At 35.6% G+C, this 27,694-nt stretch overlaps 1 protein-coding gene across 1 annotated transcript; it reads left to right on the plus strand.

The window, feature by feature from the left end:
• On the plus strand, positions 1 to 26,240 carry LOC129005559 (uncharacterized). The gene is made up of 6 exons (XM_054434473.1): positions 1 to 465; positions 4,579 to 5,087; positions 9,283 to 9,472; positions 21,266 to 21,513; positions 24,323 to 24,410; positions 26,006 to 26,240. The coding sequence occupies exons 1-6, from the start codon at positions 100 to 102 to the stop codon at positions 26,087 to 26,089; spliced, it is 1,485 nt and encodes a 494-aa protein (XP_054290448.1). The 5' UTR covers positions 1 to 99; the 3' UTR covers positions 26,090 to 26,240.
• Positions 26,241 to 27,694: the final 1,454 nt, after the last annotated feature.

The raw sequence follows: 27,694 nt of genomic DNA on the forward strand, positions 1-27,694 counted from the left end.
CTACAGTCCCGTTACTGCCGGAGCCGGGGAGCAGCAAGCCTGCAGTCTCAGTCAGTAGGCACTAGGCACTAGGCAGACGGCGGCGGTGGCGGTCAGAGCATGGCGATCATCGACTACAAGGCGCTCTTCTGCGTGCTCATCATCTCGTCATTCACGAGACAGAACGAGGAGGAAGAAACAAACCCCTTCGTGGAGGCAGCCAAGAGTCTGCTGCAGGACTACACCAAAGACCACGGAGGCGAAGGAGGTGCTGCAGCTGCAGGGCTGGGGACGGTGGTACAGTCTCTGCTGCAGAGTGAAGGAGGCAAACAACTAGGAGGCGACCTCCTCAGCGGCCTCGGCAACATCCTCACCACAGCCCAAGGCAGCAACCCCCAGCTGCTGGGACAGATGGTGGAGATGTTCTCGAACATGGCGCAGACGCAGACAGAGGAGAACAGCAACGTCGACCACAACAACAATGAGGTTAGTGGTTCATGTCTTAGCTTTAGCTATGCAAGCTCACGTCTGCGCTGCGGTGTATTCTACTGGTGCTTTACAACCGTCATAGCTATTACAACCGTCCAAAAAGTGAGAGAGGTGATAAGATACTTAACTATAGAGGGAAATAAAAATACTTAACTATAATGTTCCAAACTTTGAAACTCAAAAGGGATTCATATAACCAACTTGGTACAACATTCCACACATGAACATTCGATCAAAGTGAAAAACTCATTAAGCTTTCAACCCAATAACATTCCGGACCAATCAATCGAGGACATACTTTGCATGTACCTCGACAAGACTAATCATCAATTTTCAACGATACACGTCTACTCGTTTTTTGCATAGCTTGACATTAAAAAAAAGGTTCCTGTAAAAATGCAAAAAATAAATGTAAAACTAAACTTGCGTTCAAACTCATATCCGAAAATGCTGTTCAAACGACTGAATATACATTTATTTGCTCGACTAAAACTCTCTGCAACTTACTGCTTACAATTCAATTCATTACCTATAACTACTGATTGGTTTATCTTTTATTTTTTTGAATTTTATGATATCAATTATATAAAATAGATGTCTTTCTATACATAACTGTATGGGTATATGTTATACCCCCCCCCCCTCAATACACACAAACACACGCACGCCATGTGTCCGTGACCTAGACCCTCGCATCCATTGCTGTTTTGTTGTACCAGTTATTGTGACCTAGTCAAACGCGTTTGAATATTTTTTTTTTACTTTTCGATGAAATGGCGACCATACAAAGTAGGTATTTTAAGCCAAGTATGAATGGAGATGAGTGTAGGATGAGTGTCGCCAGAATAGGGTAGGTTATATATTCAACGCTAAACGTTACAAGACAACCCACGAGATCGTAAATGCGTTTTGTAAATAGAATTTGATACTTTGTTTAATGAGTTTTTTAAACATCAAATATTTTATTGCCACCTGGATGATCAAATAGGTAATAATCCTACTATACTACAAAAAAATACAGTACTTATAGTTCAATTTATCGTTTTTCAAATGTTTAAGTTTTTCAATTTACTGTACAGTATCTACTTTTCGACTTGAACATACGGATGGAACTAAGGGAAACGGAAACCATACTAAGGGACATAATATTAAATCAATAATTAATCAATTAATTGCTCATATAAATATCAACATCAACGCGTTTGAAATTAGCCAAACTCTGAAATATGTATATATATTCCTTGATTAAAAATAATTAAAAAATAATATACTCATATTTATAGCTTTTATTGTACTCTCTCACATCTTTTTCTGTTGTTAAACAACTTGAGAGCTATTATAATTCGTAAATATAAACATAACAATCTACATCATGAGGTGTTGAAATCAGAGCTTCAGGTAGTAAAAATTAAGCAAGTTATAATATTATAGTTTTAACTTATTTTACGCTTAATTTTACATCTTTTGAGCTTCAAAGACTTAACAAAAATGGAAATGATTTGGTATTTTTGTCAACAGACAAAAGTAGTTTTGACCTTGTGTGTACTACTGCCTGTCACTGGATTATAGACTAAGGTGATTTATTTTAAATTCAAGGTGCGACAAAGAGAAATGATCAAATTTATGTTACTTTTACAGCAGTAACGTTTCATGTTACAGCGATTTTACAACAGATACTCTATCGCAAGATAACTTTAACATGAAACAACTTTTATCAGGTGATAAATAAGCTTCAGAAACTCCTTTCTAAGAACAGTAAAATCAATGCCGTAAAAGTGTAGGCCTACACTTAGGATTGTTTAGGTATTTTCATTTATTTAGATACACATATAACCTAATTATGACCCAAAAATAAATCATCTTTATCATGCTGGTATTGCTGGTGCTTAATGCATCAATATCTCAAGTGAAAGCATTTGAAGTATTAAGACCAAGACATATAAAATAACTTAAATAAAAATAGAGTTACGTATCATTGATTGCAGAAAAGTACTAAAACGATTGTAATTATTGTTGATTCGTGATTCAGCACCCAAGTAGCACACATCGTTGGCCCAACGTTGGGAAATGGTCGGCACGGTTGGGAAATGGTTGGCAGAAATTTTAACAATTTGCCAACGTTGGCCCAACGGAAATTGTTATTCGTTGGCCCTACAAAGGAAAGAATCGTTGGGCCTTCGTTGGGTTTAAGTATAAAACATTCTAAAACAAATTTTAACGAATTGATTTATTTAAAAGTACATAAATCTTATGGCAGCAGAATATAAGACAAATATTGTAAAAATTTGGACCTATAATAAATGTAGTCAGATGATGTTGTGATACTAGATACAGTGGGGAACACCTGTTTAACATATAATAATAATTATTATAATTCCATTTTTTTTAACAATATTCTTTAACTTATTTAAGCAAATTTTTAATAGTTATAGGGAAAAGATTAATTAATTATATAACAATCAATTATAACAGTAGCCTACTAATCTAATGGTAATTAAATAATCTATATTCAAATACTAGTATCCTCTCCAACTACCAGAAAAACAATTCAACTACTTGAGGCCTAAACAGAATCATATTATACTGTAGCATCAAAAATATTTCAAGTATTGTGACCATTGCACCTGTCGGCTACTCTTTCACCACTTGAAAACACTCATAATCAAAAATCACAATTAGATCAGAGATAAGGCGTAGGCTCAGGCTCGCAAGTCGAAGGTACCGGGTTCGAGACCCGTCCGGCCCAAATAAGTTTGTCTCGTTTTTTTTCAAAATCAGTTTTTATGAACTATTTAATCAATTTACTCAACTCATAATTATGCTTTTCATACAAAATCTTTATTATTTTGTGTTTTTTATGTTTAGGCCCAATGGGATGGGTTGGCCCTTCCGCAAAAATTGGTTGGTTGGCCAACCGTAAGACTGAGTGCCAAAACATACCGTTGGCCAACGATCGACAGAAACGTTGGGCCAACGATTTGCCAACGATTTTTGCTACTTGGGCAGTGTGCTTTAGGTAGTCCAATCTTAATAATCAATAGCTCAAATGAAAGCTGGTATTTCACTAAAGTTGTTTACAAAAAAAATATAGGGTAATGTAATTAGAACTGGCGGAATACATCTTTAATTGAAGTGAAAAAAATCTTGTTAACGTGTGTTAGCTTATTGTTATATTGTTATCTAATTGATTTTTCTTTGATTGAATGTTGTTGTTAACAATTTGCATTTGTGTTTAAAGTGTGTTCCTTATGTTAAGTGTGTTGTTCTTATTATGTTATGTGCTTAATCTGTACCATTAATATTAGTGAGTTATGTGGTGTATGGATTTCATAACCATTATTTTACTAGAGACCGTTGTATTTAACAACAACGGGCACTGTTGCTAGTATGTGATAATTAATCTTCACAAATAAATTATACAGAAGAAATAGAAAAGATTAATCAATGGACATACATATATAAAATTATTCATTAACAAGTTTTATTATTTATCATCACTAAATTAATGGTGATTCAGATACCTACTTAATGAGGCCGTTGCGAGAGCGGAGATACTATTGTATTCAATGCGTTGTTTTTGTGGTGACACAAGTTAAGGTTGAGACAGAGACAAGGTAACTTCCTCTTTGTGTACGTCAGTGTTCAGTCTAGGTACGACTCCGGGGTCAAGGGTTAAGGTGGCAACTTTCTCTATCCATAGACAACAGATAGTTTAATGACCGCGTTGACCAATCCCTCCCTCTCGACAGGTACGTCGAATGTGCACATACGCCAAGGGTTTATTATAAACCTTGTTACTAGGGAAGGAATATAAATACTTTGAAACTCAAAAGTGCTTGTCGCCGGTTTGCCGACCTTTAGCGCTTTAACTAATTGAAACTTACAAGATTGTGTACATGTGTTTTCCTCTCCTTTGGGTGAGAAAATTGTGAAACTTGGAAGACAGTGAATAGGTTAATAGGTTTGGAAGCGTCAATATCAATCATTGTACTTAACGAGTTGAGTTGGTAATGTTTGGACCTTGTTTTTATGTACTGGTACTGTAGTTTACTAAGTAGGAAAACACGTTACCACAAACCCTTTGAAAACAAAGATTGGTTTTGTAACTAGGTGCGGTCGAGCGGAAGGAAGAGAGGTGATGACGGAAAACCTGCGGCCCCGGCGGCGAGTCCGGAGGTGAACTGGGAGTCGATGATGGACATCGCGGCGAGCTTCATGTCCCAGGGCGGAGGCGGGAGTCAGGGAAGTCCCCTGGAGGGGTTGATGAACCTGCTACCAGCTCTGCTGCAGACGGGACACGCGCACCACGACGACGAGACTGAGGATGTCGAGGAGCACCGCAGACACGAGAAGGCCACCTCCCTGTTACCTCCCTTCCTCAACACAGCCATGATCTACTGGGACCACTTCAAGGAGTCCGAGCTGGGCAGGACCCTGTGGACCAACAGTGGCCTCGAGGCCATCTTCAAGCTGTTCACGGACACTGATGGCCACTTCCAGATGGACCGCATCTTCGAGTCTATGGAGAACCACAGCTTTCGACGGCGGTGGATCCGCAGTCTGACCAGCTTTGTGGCGGAATGGGTGAAACACGTGGCGGACCCAGCGACTCAGTCCAGGTTAGTTCAGTTCAGTCTTTCAGTCTCAGTGGTGGTCGTGGTTGTGGTGGTGGTGGTGGTGGTACTTTGGTACATTGAATGACGTGGCGCTAGACTTATTGATAGATATGATATAAGAAACCGATTCTTGCAACTTGCAAATAACATAGCTTTTGAGATTACACGTTTTGCGATGCAGGCTGTAGGGTAGTTCATACTGCACTTTAAAACAGCCTGTCTCTGAGTAAACGCCTTGCAATCTCCTTTAAACGTATAATTAGCATCAACTGCCAAGATTATTTAACGGTTAGTACATAATATTAAGATATTTGACAGATAAAATAGCCCGTCGGTAATGGCTAAGCCGAATTAAAATTAATTCTTGCAAGAAGAATTATGTTCTGGAAGGTCGTTTGCCTCAATTAGTCCCACTGTATGCGTCAAATAATCTATAGCGCCGTGTTTAATTAGTAATCAATTTACTGTATAAAGGGGCATAGCACTTCCTCAAGGGCTATTATGCTGAATATTTTCATATACTCGTAGCACTAATGAAAGAAAGATTGTTTCGATACCGTACACTTTCAATCGGCAATTAATATTATTTGTAAATAAAATCTAACATCTTATGTTGAATCACCGTTTGTTTGGCATGTATTGCCACCACAAGAAACTAAATAGATCTCCAATAACCTTAGAATTGCTAGTGATGAACCATTAGATCCCGTGACGTGACATTGACAATAAGTAAAAAGAGTGACCCAGAATCACCGTTTGTTTGACATGTATTGCCACCACAAGAAACTAAATAGATCTCCAATAACCTTAGAATTGCTAGTGATGAACCATTAGATCCCTTGACGTGACATTGACAATAAGCAAAAAGAGTGACCCAGAATCACCTTGTTTGCTTTACAACGGAGTCAAGTAGTGGAACTGACACAATGAAGGGAAACTGAGTCGTTTCATGCTCCAATACCAAACAATTATATTAGCAACGAATTGTTTTCAATTCATTAATTAGGTAATCATCAATGGCGTAGCCTGGACCATATACAGGGGTGAGGGGGGGGGGTTAACACATAGTTATGTTGAAGAATGGAAGAAATAATGTAATCGTTTTAAGGTGCAGTAAAAAAGTTAAAAATGTTAGTATTTTATTAGTATAGTATACTCTAGTATATTTGATTGTTTTCAAATGCACCATATTTAAAAATTGTGGTGATAGGTTTTCAGACTAATCAGTGTAAAACTAGAGGAATAGGTGCAGACGCTTCGTTATAGTCCCGCATCTACACGCGGTATGTCCATAGCCGACCGTCCGTAATAGAAGCACAGAGATGAAGTTAAGTTTAAATTACTGATTAAATCGCCTCTGATCACAGTTTGTCCAGCGAATTCCCCTATTGGAAATTAGTGACACGGTAGACGTCAGCCCGAGCCCTATTTACTTTTCAATTGATGTCCGCAGAGGCCAAAAACACTATTCGTTCAAATATGTATATAAATGTATAGTAAATATTTTAGTAAAAATCCAATCAGGAAAATGAACGTCACTCTTTCTATAGTTTTTTCTGCGATGGGGGCATTTCACTTTGTCGAATCAAGTCAAGAATTCGCAATTGCGGGAGATGAGCACTACGTTTGCTGTAGGCATAATTCTTAGCTAACAGTAAAAAACATTACATTACTTAGATAATTATGTTGTACTAAATGATGCATTTGAGTTCGAGATTCAGGACTCGATCATTCTATTCGTGATCTAAAATCTGCAGATTTGACTGCAACTAATGTATGTGCAGGGTAATCCAAATGAACCGAAACCATAAATACCAAGATCGAGTCCGAAGTAATTGAGGCGGATCTCTTATGCGCACCAGCCCCAGCTGTCAGGTAGAAAGGTTTTCTCGTTTGCGCATCTAGCCCAGAGGGGCCCACGGGTAAATCTCGTTTGCGCTTTTTGTCGGCAAATGTACTCAATGTACTTCAATGCGGCTTTGTAATTCCTGCTCTATCGTATAAGTTGTTTGAGTCATCTAACATGCAGAGTTGAATGGGTCAGAGTTACGTCTCGCTGAGGCTTTCTTATTGAATACACTTGATTGTGAACTAACCGTCTCTGTTGTCGTAGTACTCATTCACACACTCATTATACGATATCGCACTTAAGTAGGCCTACTATAAACTTAGAGTATTTTCTAAGGCTGTACTCTAAATATGGACTTATTAAACCATTACACATTATAATTTTACCTCAGTAGTATGACAAACAATGGCTTTAAAATATTACTACTAGATCCTCTCCATACTATAATTCCATATTGAAGTATTGATTGGACAAATGCATAGTATACATCGAGGGTTCCTGTTAAAGTTATTTTAACCTTTTCTACTAATGTATCACCTTATAGGACTGTTTTTACTTTATTTATGATTACTTAAACATTTCACGGATTTATTTTGGGAGCATTAGGCTTCTGAACATAGTAAATGCTGTAGGCTATTATTATTATTGTGACGTAAATATTACTTCTAAGGTATATGAGTAGCTTAGCTGGAGGTTTAATCACACTGAGGTGTACCGGGTATTCGGATGTCCGGGTGGCGTCATCTAGGGCGGGGAGGCCCTACAAGGTGTGTCACATTTCTGTATTTTTTGTGAAACTGGATAAGACAATCTTAAGAATGTGGGCGGATGTAAAAAAACGACTCTATCTAAAAATCTGTATTATAATTATAACTTATATTTATCTTGAGGTTTGCTAAAAGCTTAATTATGCCCAATGATACGGATTTTTCTGATTAAAAGCATAGTAATAGAATATGAGTATACACTATTCTACTCTTTATTCCGTACTAAAAGATGCATAATCATGCTGTAAAAACGAAACGTAAAATAAAAAAATCTTAATACTAATAACCAGAATGGTTATGATACAATCGGTTTTAACTTAACTTATTTACCGTTCTTATCTTTTTGGAAATATTGTCGTATTAACAAGCAAATCACGTATGCATTTTCACAACAAATTAAAATGTAAATGTGTTAATGTGTAAATTGATAAAGAGATTTAATAGCATTTTAAATTTAGTTGCATGCAATGTACAACTACAGTAATTGAATACAGTCATTTAGCCTATGTAGACTGCAGTAGGCTGAATTAAAAATATTGTGTTTGCACCATAAATTCTATTCTATGCTCTGTGGTTTGCTTAACTTTACGAGGAGCAAGGTTGTTAATGATCGATTAATCGTTCAGTTTTCACTTAAAATTACGGAGGCACACGCTTGATATAATGATCCTGATCCCAGTTTACTAGTAAGCTGATCTCAATTAGAAGATCACTATGTAACTTAACTTCACACGTCACACGTCGCCTCTAGTCTTCAGCTTCTTGTTTGCGTCTCAGTTTGGTGACTGTCCAAATAATAACGGCTCAAGCACGCGGCGGCAAGCGGCAGGCCACTGACCCGACTAGACCTTAAGCTACCGTTATCGTTAACACACGTCTAATATGCGATATAAATATATCCGCTATTCACCATCCATTACAACTAATTGCACAACTCACTCAATGATCAATAGCGAAATTATAGATGGGTACTTAATGGTTGATTTAATGGTAAAATCGGAATCGGAGGTGTTACATAACATGCTTGGAGGTTTTAAAGTAGCATTACTTTAAACAAGTCGTACTACTTGTCCATTAGTTATCTTTTGATTACTCTACAAGCAAATTGAATTGATTTGCTGACGTAGTAAAACCCTCTTTATATACACGGGATCTTCCTAACTTTTATGCAAATCGATCAACCATCAAACTTTCGATTTTCAAATGTTTCTATCTGCTTAACCTATAGTGAATTTACCCTAGGACTATATGAGTGGAATAATTTACTTTATAGTCAATGGTGGGGTGGACAGCATCAACAATGCCCACAGAACAGTTGACTGATGCATTACAAGTACAGATAAATATTGTTAGTGAAGGCTGTGACACCAGGAGTCCAGGACACAAAACCCTTGTCATCGCTTGCATTCACAGCCCTTTGAGCTACAGACCCACCTCTTATTTCTTGGATGAATATGTTTTCTAACGATTCTCTCAAAGTTTAGTTTAAACTTAAACGTATTTAAAATAATTCAGATCCTAATTTGTGTTTGTTTTCTTTTGAGGTGTACAGTTTTGAAACACAAATTGCTTTGTTTGACAGGTACTTGGCCACCATCCAGTTCATGGGTAATGGATTCCTCAAGGCGCAAGGCTACTCCAAGGCAGTGCTGTTTGACCCTGCCAGGCCCGCAGAGAGTCTCAGTCTCCTGGCCAATGCTGTGTTCAAGAGACAGTTTGGGCTCAAAGTTAACTCTGCAGTATACATCAAGCCAGCAGTAGCCTACATTCAGGTACATACATATGTTTAGATTTTCACAGTTGCACTTTAACTATTTTGGAAAACTAAATACGGTCTCCTCCGAGGGTAAAATGCCTTTTACGGTGAAATTTTAGGGTAAAAGTAATGTAATTGGGCGAGTATTATGAGAAAATTATTTTCAAATAGATTGTAATAGAACTGTGTCAATGAATATGGTAAATGATGGATGATATTTGTTGACATGAACTCTGATGCTGGGGTTAATAAAAAATCCACAGTACTATAGCCCTTGCAAATCTACCGGAAGTTATGATTTCCCTAAACTCTCCATAATTCCTATGGTTTACTCCCAGCACTAGAAAAACAAATAAAAAAGGGGAGTGTTGCACGACGTCCAAGTGCCACGACGTCCAATAATATTTTTACAGTGCCACGACGTCCAAAACATAATTTTTGAGTTGTTGCACGACGTCCAAGTGCCACGACGTCCAAAAGTATAGTAACTGCCAAAAATATAGTCTTTCTACAAGCTTTGGACGTCGTGGCACTTGGACGTCGTGAAACAGTGCACTGTAGAATTGTAAAGAAGTATCATTTGCACCACGTCCAAAGCCTCTGCCAGTTGCACGACGTCCAAGTGCCACGACGTCCAATCAATATTTGACTGTTGCACGACGTCCAAGTGCCACGACGTCCAAAGTGCCTGCACACTGTGAACACTGTTTTCCGACCTCAGTGCATACAGTTCGCATTGCAATTATTGAAGGAAACTAGGCCTAGTCAACTGTTTGAAAGTTGTCAACCGCTTCGTCTTCGATTAATGTTTAAATTATCCAATATTCAATGGTTCTAATTGAACTAATTATTGCATTAGCTTAAATTTTTTACATGTAAAATAAATACTATGTCACCGTAAAATGTAATGATGCAGTATTTCTGTTGTTATGATTGCATAATTGATTTCTACAAAATAGAGCTATGTCATAGAAACGAAATAAATAAATGACTACACTATTCACTATATTGTGTGATTAATACAATAAATTAATCACTAGCCCAAAAGTAAATATGGTAGGTTTAATGTGAGTAGTGGTAGAATTCTAAGTACTGCAGTAGAATAGAATTGTCATACTATATCAATTGGTAGCAAATTCACTCGTAAGATAAAATGTATGCACAGTTTTATAACAGCTGTAAGACTTCCCATTTAAGTACCGGTATCATTGAATTTGTATAACTTCCATTGAACAGAAATGAGATAAGTAGATATTGATACACAGATATATGAATTTTCATACACTTATAATATGACGAAATCAAAAAAGGTTTATCCGTCAATGTGCTAAATATTATGTTAACTATCACTTATCAACTTTTTAAGCTATAATGGTGTTACTACAATGGTTAAAAATGTTTCCTGTGAAACATGTATTTTTTAAACTAAAAGAAGGTTTTCTTTTAGTACAAACCTTGCTCTATTAGTGCATACGAAAAATAATTTCACTATTTTACGAGATCAATGTTTGACAACAAATGGTTGAAGCAGATATTCAGAGAGTGTCTCCAGCTGATGCAGTAATAAAAACGTATTTTAGCCATAGCACAGACAATCTTCTCCAGGAAAACGAGAGTACCTATCAAGATCCAAGTCATTTTAATGTATTCACTGGATTGGCGAGAGTGTCTTTAGCCATTAAAATATGGCCTCACTACTTTGTAAATAAAATTACGGACGCTCAAAAATGCAGTTTTGTGCGATTTTTGTCAAGTGTTCGTCCAATTTTTTATCAAATATCACATAATCATCTATGAAATAACGAACAGCTGTTCGGATCAAGATTATTTTTTCTAGCTGTCACCGATATGTTTACAAATGTTGTTTACAAATACCGCAACCATTTCCGATCACGTTTTGAAGGCAAATCCCAACCAAGTGCGATTGGAAACGTTTTTCTTACATAACGGATTTAATTAATAGCAAGTGGAATAATGTAGTGTAACCGTAAATGAAATTAAATAACTAGGCATTATTCAGGTCAGGAACCAGAGGTTCTTTGTGTATAAAATTGTTCTTGAGTTTTGATAACCAGAAAGAAGACCTTGAATCAGTGTTGTAGGGCTGGGAAACTTAAATTTATTAATGATCGTCGCCAATAGCTTACAAACAAGGTTTCCACTCATTGACGGAGCTTCAATAGCGGACGTGTAAAGTGTAAAGTAAAAAAATACAACTGCAGTGGGTGATTGTAACAGAGGTTTACGGTTTATGGATGATGCTAAACTCGCTTTTCCAATGTGTCACTTTCTGTTCCTACTCACCGTGTGATGCAATCGCTGGACCCACTGGACCATACAGCCAATAGGCCCATTGCCCATCTCTTGGGTACTTACGCCTACCCAATTATTTATAACAACCTTTTCGACGACGATCCTTGATACCGGTACTTTTCCCTAGAATACACGGCCTAGAATACCTAAGAAATAAAATTACAAACGCCCAAAAACCCAGCATGGTGTGATTTTTGTCACATTTCCTTCTAATGTTAAAAGATATACCAATCATAGTTTAGAGAATACATAATCTATTAAATAACAAAAAGTTGTTTGTATAAAGTTGTTTTTTTTTCAAACTGATACCACTAAGTTTACATTAAAAGTTGTTCACGAATAAAGCAATTAATGGGAAATAGCTTTGATTGCCAATAACCTTTTACGAGAAAATCCAAAACCAAGAAATCAATAACCTTGGGACTTGATTAACGCATTTAATTGAATGGACGTAATTCTCAACTGTAAACGTTGGTTTTTGGTACTGGTTCTTTTCCTTAGAACCGTTGGTAGCAGCAAGAATCATTTTTACGTACTAACACAACACTGTAATTTACAAATTAGTTATCGTTGGTGTTGCACCTTATTTATACTGTCGTATTACAGCCGTATTTAATTTAATTGATGTCTTAACTGTATAAGTATTGCTTTTTCGGTCTGGATTCCAAAATTTTAGTTTATGCTAAGAAAATGATAACTCATTTCAGCAAAACATTTGTGCAGCAAACCATCATGAATTGTTTAAGATTTACGTTGTTTATGTATCAATAGTTCGTGGCCTATTTTGGTAATTTTTATTATAAATTACCCATCTAAATCGTCTATATTACTTCATTTCATATAGTAAGCCACCATTTCGACAGCATTTAGGGTCATCTTTGGATAAAGCAAATATAAACTGTTAAGATAAAATTTGATGACATTGACAAAGATTTCAAATACTAATTTTATATGTAATTCGTTATGCTTAAAATGTAGCAAATTCCCTAATTGAGTTCTGTATTTTTGTGTGTGTGTCTATTGGTAACGCATAAATGTCCTTATTTGTCAGTGTCACGAAAAGGACAAGACCACCTTTGATAATGAAAATGTCAACCAGAATAAAGTGTTTAATGGCGAGGTTGAGGTATTACTTTAAATACTTTTAACCATTGTGGAAAGTAACTTTCAACTATATGCCTACCTTAGGGCTATGCCTCATAGATCTAGGCCTATAAAGCTTTTATTAGTTTAATCATTGGATTTAAAATATGAACCAACACGACCCGGGTGACATTTAATTGCAAAGCATTTTTTTGGCTTGAAACTGTCAGATACTGTATTTGTGAAGGTTTATCTTACTAATATTATCAATGTGAAAGTTTGTGTGTTTGAAGTTCAATCACGCATTAACTACTGGACGGATTTGGCTGAAATTTGGCATGATGATAGCTCACATTCCCGATTAACATATAGGCATATCCTTTTCTCAAAAATCCTTTCGGGCTCCACCTCAGTGGCTCTGTAGTTCCCCATGTTAACCTTATGAGTATTCAAATTTAATAGGAATTAAAGATTTTAGTCAGCTGTTTCAACTGAAAAAGTTGTTTCTATGATATGAAAAAGCGTTATAAAGTTATAAGATTTACCAACAGGGTGCAGCACTATTATTTTTTCCCATTTATGAAAACAGCTAATTTGAACTAAGCAGCAACACAAAACTGTGATACGCAATGAGAACTGTCATAGTAGGATTATTTACAATTATGTTTATGTTTTTAATTTCATGAATGATTTATGATATTTTGTGAATTTTTTAAAATTTATTTTTCTTTATTGTTTGGGATAAGTGGTAGAACATTATGGCTATAGATGTGTAATACTATAGTATACCGTAAATTTAAAGAAGAAAATTTGATCAAACTGTGTCCTCCCCCATTCCAGACGCAAAACTTGAGTATAACTGCTATTAATAAGCATTTTATACTTGATGCCAACCCCGTACGAAGGACGGGTACTCAGCTAGTCTATACTATTATAAAGAAGAGGTGGTGTCTGTGTGTTTGTATGAGATAATCTCAAAAGTACTGAACCGACTGGGCTCAAATTGCACGCAAATGAAGCTACAGCTCCGAGGATACATATTATACAACTATTCCCTCTTCGTTATTGTCCTAGGGCTCTGCCCCGTGGGCTTTCACAAATTTGAGGTGAGAGATTTTGAAATATTGATTGATGGTATCCATGGTAGCAAGAGCAAACCTACATAATTTAAAAATGTAAACAACCAGAACTAACTGTCAAATGAATTTTGATTTCACAATTCCACACAGCTGGTTCAAACATATTAAATAATGCACGAATATTAGAACAGAGAGGGTAGGATTATAAATTTAAAATAATTATGTTACTAGCCCTATTGTAAACATTATTTTACATTACTTAAATGTAGCTGTCAAACCATATGTTAATGTAATTTCATTAGTATATGACTCTTTCAGTTACTTCATTTGTTTATGTTTATGATCTACTAGCTGTACCCGCGGGCTTTGCCCCGTTTAACTTCACAAGTGAGCTCGTTCGCATGGCTCAATCACGTCCTGGTTGAAGTACGTTCACTACGCTCACTCACCTTTAGGTTGGAGCTCGTTCGCTCCACTCACTTGCCTTCAGGTTAGCTCGTTCGCTGCGCTAACTCGCTTCCAGGTTGAAGTTCGTTCGCTACGCTCACTCACCTTTTGGTTGCAAATTAAATGAATGATTAAATGAATTTATTTATTTCCATTGAGAACAAACTTATTACATGCATTTTGGCTGTAGTCATAAATCTAAAAAAATAATAGTGCTGCACCCTGTTGGTAATCCTTGTAACTTTAATGCTATTCAACATAATAGAACAGAACCAACTTGTTTAATTGAAACAGCTGTTAAGAAATTCCTTTTGAATATGAAAAATCATAAGGTTATCATGGGAAACTCCAGAGCCACTGGAGTCCAGGAGCCCGAAAGCCCGATCAGAATAAAAACTACTTTTCCTATTTAATGCCCAAAGAATCGGTGTTCCAAATTTTAGCCTCCTAGGTAAATGGGAAGTGGAAGAATTAGTGATGAGTGAGTGAGTGAGTGAGTCAGTCAGTGAGGGCTTTGCCTTTTATATATTTAGATTATACTGAGTCTGTTCTATTTTTGTGAAATGCTGCAATAAATTTTAATGGGAATAATTCGTTTTAAAAGAAATCATTCATCATGGATATAGGAAATAATTAAGATTCTATAATCATTGCCCTATCAACCTAGGCCCTTTTCCTGAGTGTTATGAGGTTTATGTTTTGATTTATTTTTGTGTAAACCGTAATATAATCCCCCTGCCACAGCAAATCTGTAGACTGAATTTCCATTTGCCTGATTATATAATTTCACTAAAATATGTTAGAAAATTACCCTATTTTCCATATTTATTTATATTTTCCTATTTTTTCAGTGCAAACCATGGATGTATGGATGTATGGATGTATGGATGGATGGATGGATGATTGTGACAAGCAAACGCGAAAAATACTAAACCGACAAGGTTGAAATTTGGTATGATGATAGATGACATCCCCGATTAACATATTCTTGCCTCAAAAATTCTTTCAGTCTCCGCCCCGGTGGCTCTGGCTCTGGACTTTCTCATGTTAACCTTATGAGTATTCATATTTAAAGAAATTAAAGAATTTTGTCCGCCGTTTCAACTGTACAAGTTGGTTCTATGATATTAAATAGCATTAAAAAGTTATAAGGTCTGCCAATAGGGTGCATCACTATTAAGGAACGCGGCAGCGTTCCGCCCCGCCAAGTCCCCCAGCGGTACATAGCTGCTGCAGTGTATTATATACATGACGTGACAAAGTGGCTTTTTTACTCGTCTATAGCTCTGAAGAAACAAAAGCTATTAAAATAATTATTCATCTACTGGATAGGGGCACTCATTCTCAACAAAATAAAAAAAAAGAATTTAAAAAACGGTTGTGTTTGAGCCAGAAAAACTAGTTTGAAAATTCACAAATTTTCCGTGTTCTCCTTCTTCTCCTTGAATGCTGACGGACCTACAGCCCAAACCACTGGCTCAATTTTAATGTTTTTTATGTTGTTTGACAGCCGTTAACGTGTAGATGTGCCTTTTGAGGGTCTCAAGTCGGTGCGTTGACCCATAAACCCTTGGCAAGCCCTCAAAGTACGATTTTGGCCCATTTAAATAACATGGGATTAAAATAAAAACAACAGAAGGACCAGCTGCGATTAAATCTCATTTAATTCAAATGTTAGAGAAATTCATAGGAACAGCTGAAAATTATTTTAAAACTTTTATAAAGTATTTTTTCAGGTATACCGAATGATTTGAAATACTTACTATATAAAATTACTTAGAGCCCCCCGATACTTTCCATTGAAAAATGCAGTGTACCTATGGTACACTGGTACAGCAGCTCGTAATTTTTAACAGTTTAATACTACTTATTAAAAAATATGAAACCTAGGAACTTGAAATTTAGTACTAGTACTAAGGTTTGTTTTATGTTTTGATACACTAAAACAAATAAAACAATCGGGAAAATCACTCTACGTATGTTAAACAAGCAATTAAAAAGTGATATGTAAATTTAGGATAGATGAGTTTTTCAATATTTGTTTTGTTTATGCTATTTCTAACAAACTTAATCTGTTTGATTACATTTTTACTTCTCTAATAAGGGCTCAATTTACACTAGTCTTTAGATGTACGGGTTTAATTATCAGAACACTTATGTAACACCAACGCATTTCATGTTGTTCAAGATGACCATTGATGAAATTTGAAACTGAGTTTAAGCCCAGGGGGTTTGTTAAATAGTAATTTTGGTACGTGTGTCAAAAAGTTTTGTAATCGGTTTAAAGCAGATAAGACCAAAAATGTAGAATTTAGTTCTACACAAACAATATTATTGAAATTAAATGAGATGTAGTTGTGCCGTGGTCTATATATCAGAGAAAGGAGGATTTTTATTTTAACTGTTAATTTTCTACAAAAATAAATAAAATCTAACAAAAAACCACTAAGTGGTAACACTTTCCCCGCCAAGTCAGCAATCCAAAAAAGATAATAAATCATTACTTTTTCTGCCAAGAAAAACAATGTAATGTATGTAAGTTTGGCAACTTGGCGGCAGACTTTTGCTCGATCACTTTAAAAAATACCATAAAACTAGTTTCATTGAGCAAGTATCTCTCCCATTAGTACATTGCTAGGCGAGAGCTTATTTACAAAATTTGACCTTATTTGTGCCACATTTCATAAACTCGTAATAGTGATGGTTTTAAATTTACTGATTACCTCGAAATTATTATACTTAGTTGGACTAATTAATTAGAGAAGTTGATTTGTGAAATTATCCACGAACGTAACTTCAATGAAAAAAACCAAGCAAAAGTCTGCCGCCAAGTTGCCAAACTTACATACATTACATTGTTTTTCTTGGCAGAAAAATTAATGATTTATTATCTTTTTTTGGATTGCTGACTTACGGGGAAAGTGTTACCACTTAGTGGTTTTTTGTTAGATTATGTTGTTTTTTTGCATTAATGACCACAGCTAATTTGAACCAACTAGCAAAAAAAGTTGTGGTACACAATGAGAACTTTACTTTTTTCCATGGTTTAGGTGCAGTCTAGAACATCAGGACTATGGTAGATGTGTGCTACACAATAGGATACCGTATAAATTAAAATACCAGTTTTTTTTAATCGTGTCCTCTCCCATAACTGCAATAAGCATTTATACTTATATGCCAACCCCGTACGAAGGACGGGTACTCTGCTAGTAACACAATAATACAAATACAGTATACTAATACAATAATACTGTAGGTTTCCGTAGTCTGTGGCCACAGGTTCGTCTGAACTGTCAATCAATTCTGAGAAATTCACAGTTGTAAATTCTTACTAGTCTTTTTCTAAGTTCACGTCGCACTCGCAATTAGTTCACATATTTTATCTAGGAAAGCAGGTATGCCCTAAGTCATAGCATTTGTAGGTTAAGTATAATAATAACAAACATGCTTATCGTAGGTTTGTAGGCATACTTGTTCAAGAATATGCCGTGGTAGGTTTTGTTTAAAAATTTTATTTTTTAATCCTTGTCTAATGACGATATTGATTTGTATTTGTGGGAAAATGTTAATTTATTTGTCAAGGGCATGAGCGGCCCTCTAGTCTATGTATGTTACATGAAGCACAACATGAAAAGGAATAAATTAAAGGAAGGTAAAAAACGGATCAGTTGCTGAAGGTCTAAATCTCGGAAGGTCTAATCAGACCTTCGACACACATTTTGCAGTTTGTACTTGATGCTGAGGATCCCATGAGTCCTGTACAAAATTAAAAAAATGTTTCATTCAAACTACAAGTTTATTACTTTTCCGAGAACCAGCCTTTATCAGGACTTCCGCTCCCACGCTAGTTGGCAACATCAACTGTGCTATATGAAAACAATAAATCTTGAGTAAATATACTGTAATGTTGAATTTTGAGGTTGTGGTGTTCCTTCGTAAACACATTCAATTATAATCTAGGAATATGTAAATTTATTGTTATACGTTAACTTTATTGATATTCGATTCGCTACAGTACTATTAAAACCTATAACATTTTCAATTCATGTGCGTTGTATTTTTGAGTTGGGGAAACAAAAGAACCCTGTGTACAACTTATTTATATGACATTCTCATTGGTTGCAATTTAATAAGTGGTGTAGCAAAACACAAACACAAAATTTATTGAAATAAAATTAAGTCAATGTTAAGTGAATACTATTAATAAACATATTTGCGACATAAGAACATTTAATTGAAGCCTAAAAAACAGTTCGAAAAAGGCATTCTATTCTTTATACTAGTAAAAATTAAAATGAGGGTATAAAAAATAGTTTTCAAAGATCATGTTGATCAATGTACATTCATCTAGTCTTGAAAAAATAAGTATTTAAAAGCTTACTCCAAACATAATGAAGTTTATCGGTTGTTAACAAAATGTCATCATTTTTCAAACCATGTAAATCTTATAGTTTTCCAACTGTTGCCTTGTTTATTTTTTCTTTTTATGTTTTTTTTTTTAGCGAATTTCCCATATAGGGAATAAGCTATTACCGTAGTACTCATGGTAAGACCTGGACCCGAGACCGATCTAATTTTTCATTTTGAGGTCCCTAGAGGCCAAAAACACAATCCGTTCAAATTCATATATATATATATATATATATGTGTGTGTCCGTTAGCGCGATAACTCGAGCAAAAATGATCCGATTTTGATGAAATTTGGTACAAACGTGTAAACCTACGTTTATTCGAACGAGTTCGCGATCCAGCATAATCGGACCATGGGAACGGGGGATTATGAGGGGTTTTATGGGGTAAAAATGGGTTTTTCCCATTTTTGAACCTAAAAACAAAAAATTTTGCGATTTCTTTCTAAAACGTTTTGTAGAGCTTAAAAACAGAAATAATTTAGTATATTGAAGCGCTGTTGTATGCCTAACGGTCACGGAGAAAATTCAAAAATAGTGTAATTAAAAATTCCCATGTTATTCTTATGGAGAAAATGAAAATTGTTGTAGTTTACTTGTTTATGGGTGTATATTGATAAAATTTGGCCAATTTATTTATTTCATCCTAGATACTATTGATGTATGGTCAAAAAACACTTTTTACCTTCCTCGTAGCAGCAAACCTAAGCACTTGTTAAATCTAATGTTATTTAAATAGGGAATATATGTCTTATTTATTGAAATATTTTAGTAAAAATGTAATCAGACAAGTTGAAATTCGCTTAGTCTGCAGGTTTGCTGCGGCGGGGGTATTTTTACTTTATGATGTTTCAATAAATGGTACAAATATTCATAGTATATATATTTCTGAACAAGAACATATACCCATGTATATATAACTAATAAACGTTCCATAAGCATTTTACACGAGAGAACACTGTTCGGCAAGTAGCCGGTCATCGTAACCGGTCATCATGAAGGAGCTTGGACGTCGTGCAACAGCGCTGAGCTATATTGGACGTCGTGCAACAGTCAAATATTTATTGGACGTCGTGGCACTTGGACGTCGTGCAACTGGCAGCGACTTTGGATGTCGTGCAAATGTTACTTTTTTACAATCCTATAGTGCGCTGTTTCACGACGTCCAAGTGCCACGACGTCCAAAGCTTGTAGAAAGACTATATTTTTGGCAGTTACTGTACTTTTGGACGTCGTGGCACTTGGACGTCGTGCAACAACTCAAAAATTATGTTTTGGACGTCGTGGCACTGAATAAATATTATTGGACGTCGTGGCACTTGGACGTCGTGCAATGCATCCTAAAAAAGGAACTTACCCAACATATTTTTTGTTTGTAAGTTTTCCTAAAAAATTATATAAAAAATAATATAGTTTAAACAATTCTAGAGGAAAAGGTTACTAAACAAACACGATTCCACAGAGGGTTTAATTTTGAATAAGCCCTACAAGTTACATGGGAAATTTACAATTAAAAGAGAGTATAGCAGCTACCATCCAGCGACATTTTAAACTATCATCAGCATAGAAATAATTAGGAATGAAGTATTTTTAATAGTATTTTAAAATAGAGTGTATATAGAGCTGTTAACTGTCTGTGGTTCGGTTTTTCGGTTCGGACTTTTGGTATACATCTGATCCATGGAATTGCTACGCGTTTATTCCTTTTTAAATTTAGATTTTTTGTGGCAATTTTTTCATAAAATAATGGTAAAATCTGGTATGTTATACGGTAGCACTTTAAATTCAACAAAACCATTGCTGTAAAATTACGGCTCAAAGCATGATTTGTAATTACTCCCACCACTTACCCAAAAGGGTTGTTAATACTTATGGGGAAAGTATATGTCAGGTCAGATTGCTGATAACTTGTATTTACTTTCTCACTCATACATATGGAGAAGTGTTGTTTTTGTCAACATTTTAGAGTTTGAGTTTTGGGTGGAAATATCCCTTTTGGGTCCCCCTGAATATATATAAGTGGTTTTTGAGGTGATGGCTTTGCGTGTGTGTGGATGTGTGCAGAGCAACAGACTACACATGTGGTCCGATTTTGGTAGGAGGGTGCTAATCAATGGTATCTTCAGGCATTTTCAGAGATTTTTATTTTTAATGGTAATTTTCCCATAAAATAACGGTAAAATCTGATGAAAAAACTATTTTGATTCGAATTTAGTAATGTTATAGCCTTAAAACTCTAAAGGTGGTACGGTACAATCCCCCAATGCTGTAAAAATTATGGTTAAAAAATTATTGCAATTTATGTGATTTTACCCATAAAATATCAGAGTTATTCCCACCACTTGACCCAATATAAGGGTTTTTGAAAGTATGGGTTATTGTTATTAGTTTGTTGATTATCTACATTGAATCATTATATGACTGGGTAGTCCACAAGTAGAAGCCATCATAATCCCAATGTTCAATGTTTGTTGGCAGGATGTGTTCAGACTAGGACAGAGCAAGGGCTTGGGACTATCTCACCTGAGTACGCAGGACATTGAGGGTAAGCTGGCCGAGACACTCAACGGAGAGGTGCTGGAGCCAGTACTGAGGGTATGGCGAGCGTACCGCTTTACTCTGCGAGTGCCCAGCTGTGACAGGTATTTGGTGTGTCAACTCAACCGGTTCCCTCCCGGCACAGAGGGACAAGCTGGACTCAAACCCGGAGTCACCAAACTGTCCAGGTGGGTAATACAGTGAAACTGAGATTGCCAACACATAAATCTCCTCTCTGCAATATATTATGATCCGCCACACTTTTGAAAAATATATCATTGGTAGGAATAAAAGTTATGTGTGGATATATGAAATTAGACGGTGAAGGGGGAAAAACTTTGCGTAGAAAGTATATTTATGTGTGGAGGGGAGACGAGTCATCTTCAGCCAACATTGGGAGACATTGTATATTATTGGGAGTATCCTGTGTGCCTCTGTGGCATTGTTTACATACGGTGCGGGGGGCTAGGGGGGTCCGTGAGACTTGACCGGGATTTTTCAGCAAATTTTACCGGGACACGGGCCCGCAATATTGTGACAGGCTCAGCCACACAGGCCCCCTATCAAAACAATATTTATATGAGAAATACCATATGTTCTTATGACAACAATTTTTTAAACCCAGTACATGCACTAGGACCAGTAGTTTACAGCTTAACTGACACCTGGTTATATACATCTATGGCTGACACTACTGTATTACTTGGCTGATCGATATAAATTCTCTAGCAACCTAAGTAAGAGAATTGTCATCAGTCATGCAGGTTGCATCAACTGTCCTCGTGGACTGTGTGAAGGCGCTATATATAATAGGGACGTATTTAGAACCAATGTGGCCCCCACCCCCTGGCCTAAGAGGATAAAACAATAATGTTAATCCTCCTAGCCCCCGGCGGGTCACACCAGAGAGGGCTCTCTATGCTGGTTCAACTAAATGAACATATTTTTTACGATCAAATCGGCGAAATAATCTAGGTGGCTAGGGCACTAGCTAATAAATAATTTCATTCTTTCATTAAGGCTAAAGAAGGATTATCATTTAATTTTATTCCTCACTATTAGGAGGCTGCGCTTTAGATTTGTTTCCTTCTCACATTAGATTAGTTTATTAGGTTAGTCAGGTAAAAAATGTTACTTACCTATAGGCCTCGGGCCAAATCAGATCGGTTCAAAATCGCGTTGCTTTGGAAACTGTTGATTTTTATATAATGTTGATATTCAAGCCAAGAAATTACTGGCCTACAAGCTTGAGAGATCAATCACAAAGTCAGAAAGTCAAGCTCAAGCCGATTTTCTCAGTTCTCAATACAATAATGCCCGATTAAAAGTAAAAGCTTTATGTCCGCGAGGATCACTCTCACGAAATTGCAAGATTAGGCCTACGCTTATGCCTTGATCGCGGATATCTATAAGAGAAAATTTCCCTGCAGGTGATGATGAAGATGTCTCCGTGGCCGCAGGAAAAATATTAATTTCAATATTTCAATATTTTTCCACCATTACCGGATTGCGGAAGACGTTATTGACATTTATTTTTCCGCGAGAAATATATTTATGATTTTGCCGCGATTGCAAAAAAAAATATATTTTTCCGTCAACACAGGTCGCGGGATATATTAGGGATTGGGCCGTGAACGTGGGAGACGATGATGTTGTTATATGATAATGTCATATGTTTGGTTGCAATCACGGTAGACTATGATAATGTTTCTTCCATGACTACGGGAAGTATTCACGATTTTGCCGCGATCATGGAAGACGATGATGAGGCCTCAGTGCCTCGGGAGACGCTGTGCCAAGCTTAAGTGCAAGTTTAGGCGGAAATACATGTAATAATGTTTTTAAGATTATTAGGAGAGGGGGGCCCGGCGAACAAACTTGCGAGGGGGGTCCGTGGGCTCTTATCGCCGCCACTGTGTAAAATTTGAATTATGTTTATATCGGGTAAGCCTAGAGGCAAATGGTGGCAATTACCTGTTTCTTTAGAGATAAGTTTCGTAGGCAATAGTTAACAAAAACATTGCTTTGTTAGGTAAAAAAAGTTAAAAGAACTAAGAAGTTAGAGTTCTATTGGTTTAAATTCGCCTATTGGGCCTGATGATAATTAGTCCAATTGAAATCGATCACCACTACTGTCTTTTATACATTTACTCCCATGTTAAAACAGTATAAGTGTAAATATAATATGTTTCAAGTATATACTACTTTCCATATTATTGAATATACATTTTGGACTTGCTCATTGCTCAGATTTATACTTTCTCGGTAGTTCTCTCCCTCTATGGAAAGTATTGTTTTGTTTTTGTCAAAATCTTTGAGGGTGAGTTTGGGTGGAATATATCCATTTTGGATCTCCCTGAACCTAAAAAGAGTAGTTTTCTGAGTTATGTGTGTGTGTATGTGTGAAGTGCTACAGACCACCATGATATCTACAGGCGTTTTTACATTTGATTTTTAATGGGGATTTTCCAATAATAATACATAAAAATTACAAAAATATCAGCCTTAAAAAGCTGTCTGAACGATTTTGTTTGAAATTTAGTATTCTTTAGACCTTTTAACTCTTAACAAATGGTAGAAACCTCATCGCTGTAAACTAGGGGTTAAAAATGTATTGCAATGTATGTGATTTTCTCATGAGAAAAAAACAAAATTAGATTTAAAAATAAGCTTGACCGATTTTGATTCAAGTTTAAAACCTATACTCCTTTTAACTATTAATAAGAGTGTACAATCCCCATTGCTGTAAAAATAATTGTGGTTTGAAATTGTTTGCAGCTTTTGTTAGTTTCACCATCAAATATCATTGTTACCCCCACCAATTACGATAAAGCTTGTTCACAAGCTAATGGTAGAAAGTATGTATCAGATTGCTGATACGTTTATTTTATTTGGGATCCTAATAAGTAGGAAATTTGATTGAAATGTGTTATTTCAAGAAACAACCTAGGAGATTCTTATTACGTAGGTAATGTTAAACTAAAATGTATTCCGTAGTTTGGTGGCATCCTGGTTCCTGTCAGGGCAGACCGGCACTCCGTTCTGGAAGCTGTATAATGCTGCAGTTGAGGATCATAATTGTCAGGTGAGTAACATATTTATTATATTTTAAAAGAGACAAACTGTTGGCCCGTCCTACATAAGGGACTCGGGTTCTGGTAGTCAATTATAACTGAATATAATTCAGAACTTGCATAAAAACAAATTCTAGCAGTTTTAATGCGGATAATCATCTGGTAAACAAATGTCACTTGATTCCCTTATATACGATATGCATTTTAAATCCAAATATGTTATAATAAAACAGCAATTGTGTCGATTTGATAAGCCTTGAGGTGAGATTGACGGCCGATTCACAAACTGGTTTTCAGTACAGTACCTATATACCACCTTCATTGCATACTTTCACCATTGACTATATAAACACCTTATCTTATTTCCGTGGATACTGAAACGTTGGTATTCTGGTATTCTGGCCTCCCATTCTCTTCTATCCCCTGCCTCTTCAAAAAAAAATTGTAGGACATGAAAATTCTTTGTCAATCACTCCAGAACTATAAACACTTTCCATAGCTCCTCATTGTTAATTTTGTACGGTATCTTTTGTGATAGTAACTTATTCATAGAAAATAAGTTATCAAAATCCTTCCTAGTTAAGCACATGATCACTTCATGGATAGGTAGAGATCAATGATTGCGCAATTTTATTTTTGAATTCGTACTGTACTTTCTACTTTGACACTAGTTAGGTTATTTGCAAATCAGTCAAATATCAGATAAATAGCCTATCTTAAACAGTCATAGTTAAAAAAAAAAAAAAAATGCTCATAATGAAAGGTTAGGTAGTATACAAGAGTTAAGGGTTAGTTCTAAAAGATTTTTTTATTGTGTATGCCTATATGCACAGCACATCTGGCTTTGCCGATTCAAAGTTTATCTTCACCGTCATTTTTTATAACTTCATACGGTTTACATGTTGGTATAATTTTTCATTGATTCAAACAGTTATATTATAATGTGTTGGGCTTTTCATTGTTTTCTAAAACGAGTATTCATTTTGAGTATTAAAGTTTAAGGAAATCATATACCGATAACTCTAACTCAAAACTATTATTACAAATTCAACTTTTAAAGTACTACAGGCATGTGGTTGGATACATATCAGATTGTGTAATCCTGAAGATGCATTATTTAATAACAATATTCTTGAGTGTGGCAGATTGCGTGAAAATATAATAATAATATCTAAGTTCTTACCGTCAACGCAATCAGGAGTAATATTCCACTACGGCCGTTTCGGAGATGACTCCATCGTCAGGTGCGTAGTGGTACACTAAACTATAGTCTTGTCACATTTAACACGAGTTTTCTTCATTTGCATTGCGTCATGGGGTGAATAAATAATACACATATATGTACAGGACGGACACACACAAACACGAAAACATTTAGAGCACGTGCACGGCTTGAAAACTGACGACCGACTGTTCAATCCTGGTCACTGCAGGAGTTACGTGGATGACTCTAAACCGTAATTCTAAACCGTGTGGATAAAAATGTTTTGTATTTTCAACCTACATTTTACTGTATGTTGTCATTTTGCGATAACAGGTTTTTTCAACAATACAGTATATTCTAATTCTATCTTCATAGAGAAATACTAACATTCTATGTTTGCAGGTGAAGTATCCAGCTAACTGCAGTCAGTTTCATGAAGAAGACCAAAGAGTAACAACAGAGCAATATGTCCACAATGAACTGTAAACTGACCTCTGACCCCACCATCATGACTCTCCTGTAAATTGAATTTTTTAATACTACATTATTTTCCATTATCTTATTGTCTCTATTGAACAGTATTTAAAATTAATCTAAGTTAAAAATGTATATATAATAGTTCTTTCTTTGTAAATATAGTGAATTAAGGTTTAGAATTTATGTATTTTCTAGAAACTAAAGATAATGGAGAATAATATTTATTTATTAATAATAAATTATTAGTATTTTGTACATTTTGTTTATTCCTTCCAACCATTTATTTTCAAAAAGAGATAGGCTTACAATTTTGAACCATTTTTATTTTAATAGTTCTTATTATCATTAAAATCAATATTTTGTGTGGAATGTGATTACCGTTGAGTTAAAGTTGCAGTCTAGAGAAAATATGTATTAAACAAGTTGTTTATTTAAACATAAATTACAAGTACATAGATGTTTAGGGTCAGGAAAAGCTCATTAAACATTTTGACAATAAACCAGGTCGGGAACCAGAGAATCTGTGTGTATCAAGTTGTACTTGAGTTTTGATAACCAGGGACTGGACCTTGAATCAGTGTTGGACTAGGAAACTTACATTTTTTCAATAATTTTTTAAAAGCCTGCAATCGAGGTTTCCACTCATTCCGCGAGATTTAGGGTCATCATTCATTACCATCAAAATTTGTTTTAATACTTAAAATTGACCGATTTGCATGGGACAAACATGAAAATATTTGTTTTTATGGGAACTTTAAAAATATTATTTTCGGATATAACGAATTTATTATATTTTAATTATTGGTAATATTTCCACTTTTTTAAGTGGGGAGTATTCATTGATGCCTGGTAAATGGGATTTACTTGAAGGATCAGGAGTGACATTGTACTGTTCCACCCTCTTGGTCAGGTAGTCTGCCACATCTTATGTTGAGACAGCCTTTAATCTCTGTACTTGTATTTGAGTCGAGTTAAAACAAATCGGTATATAAGCGTATAAAATAGTAGCCATTCGGACCATGACATAACCTATAATTATTGTTTGTTATACTGCACCAGTATTTAAACTAATCAACAAATAGAAAATTACGTATTATTTACTTGTATACAGTTATCTAACATAAGACCTCCCATAATATTTTGCTTTTATAAAGAAATATGGCTCTTATCAGTTTAGTGAGTACTTAGGTTTGCTGCTATACAAGGGAAGGAAGGCCAGAAAGTGTGTTTTTTATTCAAATGTTAATAGCTTGGTATGAAATAAATAAATTTACTAAATTTGATTGAAATATAGGCCTATCCATAGTTAGCTACAACAATTTACCTATCCTCCATAAAATTAACATGGGAATTTTTTAGCGGAACTCTATTGCTTTTGTTTTTCTACATACTCCTGAACGGCTGAAACAATCCACATGAAGTTTAGCACAGTCAAAGTAACCAACTATTGGAAGGTATAAATCTGAAATTGTATAAATCATACTAAAGGGGTTTTCTCTACGTGAATTTACATTTTTAGAAATTTAACATGAGGTAAAATTAAATTTAGACCATGTTTCATAGACCGCTCACTGACGTTTGCCAGAACAGCTTGGTAAATTGAATTGACATAAT

Source organism: Macrosteles quadrilineatus, unplaced genomic scaffold (genome assembly GCF_028750875.1).
Source record: "Macrosteles quadrilineatus isolate MER2022 unplaced genomic scaffold, UCM_ALF_1.0 Scaffold_1__1_contigs__length_201487025, whole genome shotgun sequence".
NCBI classification, from domain to species: Eukaryota; Metazoa; Arthropoda; class Insecta; order Hemiptera; family Cicadellidae; genus Macrosteles; species Macrosteles quadrilineatus.

Bases quoted from the DNA above. Each gene is read 5' to 3' on its own strand.
- LOC129005559 (XM_054434473.1), top strand. From the start codon at position 100: ATGGCGATCATCGACTACAAGGCGCTCTTCTGCGTGCTCATCATCTCG. The intron at 21,514-24,322 runs GTGGGTAATACA...TGTATTCCGTAG, and splicing joins GGAGTCACCAAACTGTCCAG to TTTGGTGGCATCCTGGTTCC. The intron at 24,411-26,005 runs GTGAGTAACATA...CTATGTTTGCAG, and splicing joins TTGAGGATCATAATTGTCAG to GTGAAGTATCCAGCTAACTG.